The 1,588-nt window shown below is 63.6% G+C and overlaps 1 protein-coding gene across 1 annotated transcript in view; it reads left to right on the plus strand.

The window, feature by feature from the left end:
- POR (P450 (cytochrome) oxidoreductase) overlaps nt 1-885 on the plus strand; it is a 17,573-nt gene extending 16,688 nt beyond the window's left edge. The window contains exons 14-16 of the mRNA XM_009587535.1: nt 28-139; nt 406-491; nt 741-885. Of these exons, the coding sequence (XP_009585830.1) occupies nt 28-139; nt 406-491; nt 741-885 (343 nt within the window). The remainder of the gene's footprint in view (nt 1-27; nt 140-405; nt 492-740) is intronic.
- Nucleotides 886-1,588: the final 703 nt, after the last annotated feature.

Raw genomic sequence — 1,588 nt, forward strand, 5'->3', positions numbered from 1 at the left:
GGGGGTGGACGCGTTCTTTTCCGCCGCCTGCCTCCATGAGCGTGAGGACTACCTGTACCGCGAGGAGCTGGCCCGCTTCCATCAGGAGGGAGTCCTCACCCAGCTCAACGTCGCCTTCTCCAGGGACCAGGCCGAGAAGGTACTGCTCTAGTCCCCCAGCCACTTGCTCATCCTGCCCACCATCGCTCCCAGCTGTGGCAGCGGGGGAAGAAAAGGCCCTGAGGGCTGGAGACTCCCAGCCTGGAGCCTCGCTGCTAGGGAAGGCCCGTGGCAGTCACAAGAGGACCCAGCACCTCCGCTGTCTTGTGGAGCCACCAGCACGGGCTTGGCTTCCCCTCCCTCACCATGGCCTGTGGTGTGGGGGCTCTGCTCCTCTCGCCTCACTCCCACCTTGTTTCCTGCCAGGTTTATGTTCAGCACTTACTGAAGAAGAACAAGGAAAACATCTGGAAGCTGATTAATGAAGGGAATGCTCATATCTACGTGTGCGGGTAGGTCCAGTGGCAGGGAAGGGACTTTGGGAAAACATTCCTATTCTCAGGAAAACAAGCGTGACTCAGTTTACCCACTTGTGCGTTATAAGCCCTGGGAGGGTTATGCTGTCCTTGTTCCAGGGGAGGGCAAGCGGCCAGGCAGACGGGCTGGGGTGAGCGAACCGTCCGTGTTTGGGTGTTGAGAGGCGACCAGGGCTCTGTGGCTCTGATGTGTTACTGCCTCGCTCACAGTCCCCTTGTTTCCAGCGATGCTCGCAACATGGCCCGGGACGTGCAGAACACCTTCTACGAGATCGTGGCCGAGTTCGGGAACATGGGCCAGCCCCAGGCCGTGGACTATGTAAAGAAACTGATGACGAAGGGCCGGTACTCTTTGGACGTCTGGAGCTAAGAGTAGGGCTGGCGGGACCGGGGAGACAATGGGTCCCCAGGCGTGGGCCCGTGGGAGGTGGAAAGTGCCTGCTCGCCCACTGCTGCTGTGGGTGACAGTGTCGTTCCCAGCCTGCAGCTCAGTGTCGCTCCCAACCCCTCCTGGGCCACAGCAGCCCCCGGGGCAGGCTATGTGCCCTGGGGGGTGGAAGGGGTTGAGAGGGGGAGGGGGGTAGCTCGTGCTGTTGTCCAGGAGCTGCGGTGCCCCCGGCACCCCAGGGAGCACCTCATGGCACCAGCGTTTGCCTTGAGGTCAGGGACACAGCTGATGTGGGGCAGGAGGGACGGATGGCGCTGGGGGAGCTCTGGGTCCTTCCCTGAACACGAGGTGTTGCCTTATCCCCTGGGGCTGGAGACCACCCTGGCCTGCCGGCACGGGCAGCCTGGGGACAGCAGAAGGGTGGAGGAGCCGGCAGGCCCCTGCGCTGTGGGTTTGGGGTGAGGGCACGGCGTGGGGCAGCGATCTGTCCTCGCCTCCCTCCCGCCCTGTTTGGCCATCTCTAGGATGCGGGGCTGGCAGCACAGAGCTGCCCCACGCCACCAGGACCCTGCAGGCACCCCGCTCCTTTCTCCCGCTGCCCGCCTTTGCTCCAGCACGCAGCGGGGAGGGATGGCTCCTCTCCCCTCTGGAAGAGACCCGGTCTCGGGGGGGATCTCAGTCCGCA

Source organism: Fulmarus glacialis, unplaced genomic scaffold (assembly GCF_000690835.1).
Source record: "Fulmarus glacialis isolate BGI_N327 unplaced genomic scaffold, ASM69083v1 scaffold20551, whole genome shotgun sequence".
NCBI classification, from domain to species: domain Eukaryota; kingdom Metazoa; phylum Chordata; class Aves; order Procellariiformes; family Procellariidae; genus Fulmarus; species Fulmarus glacialis.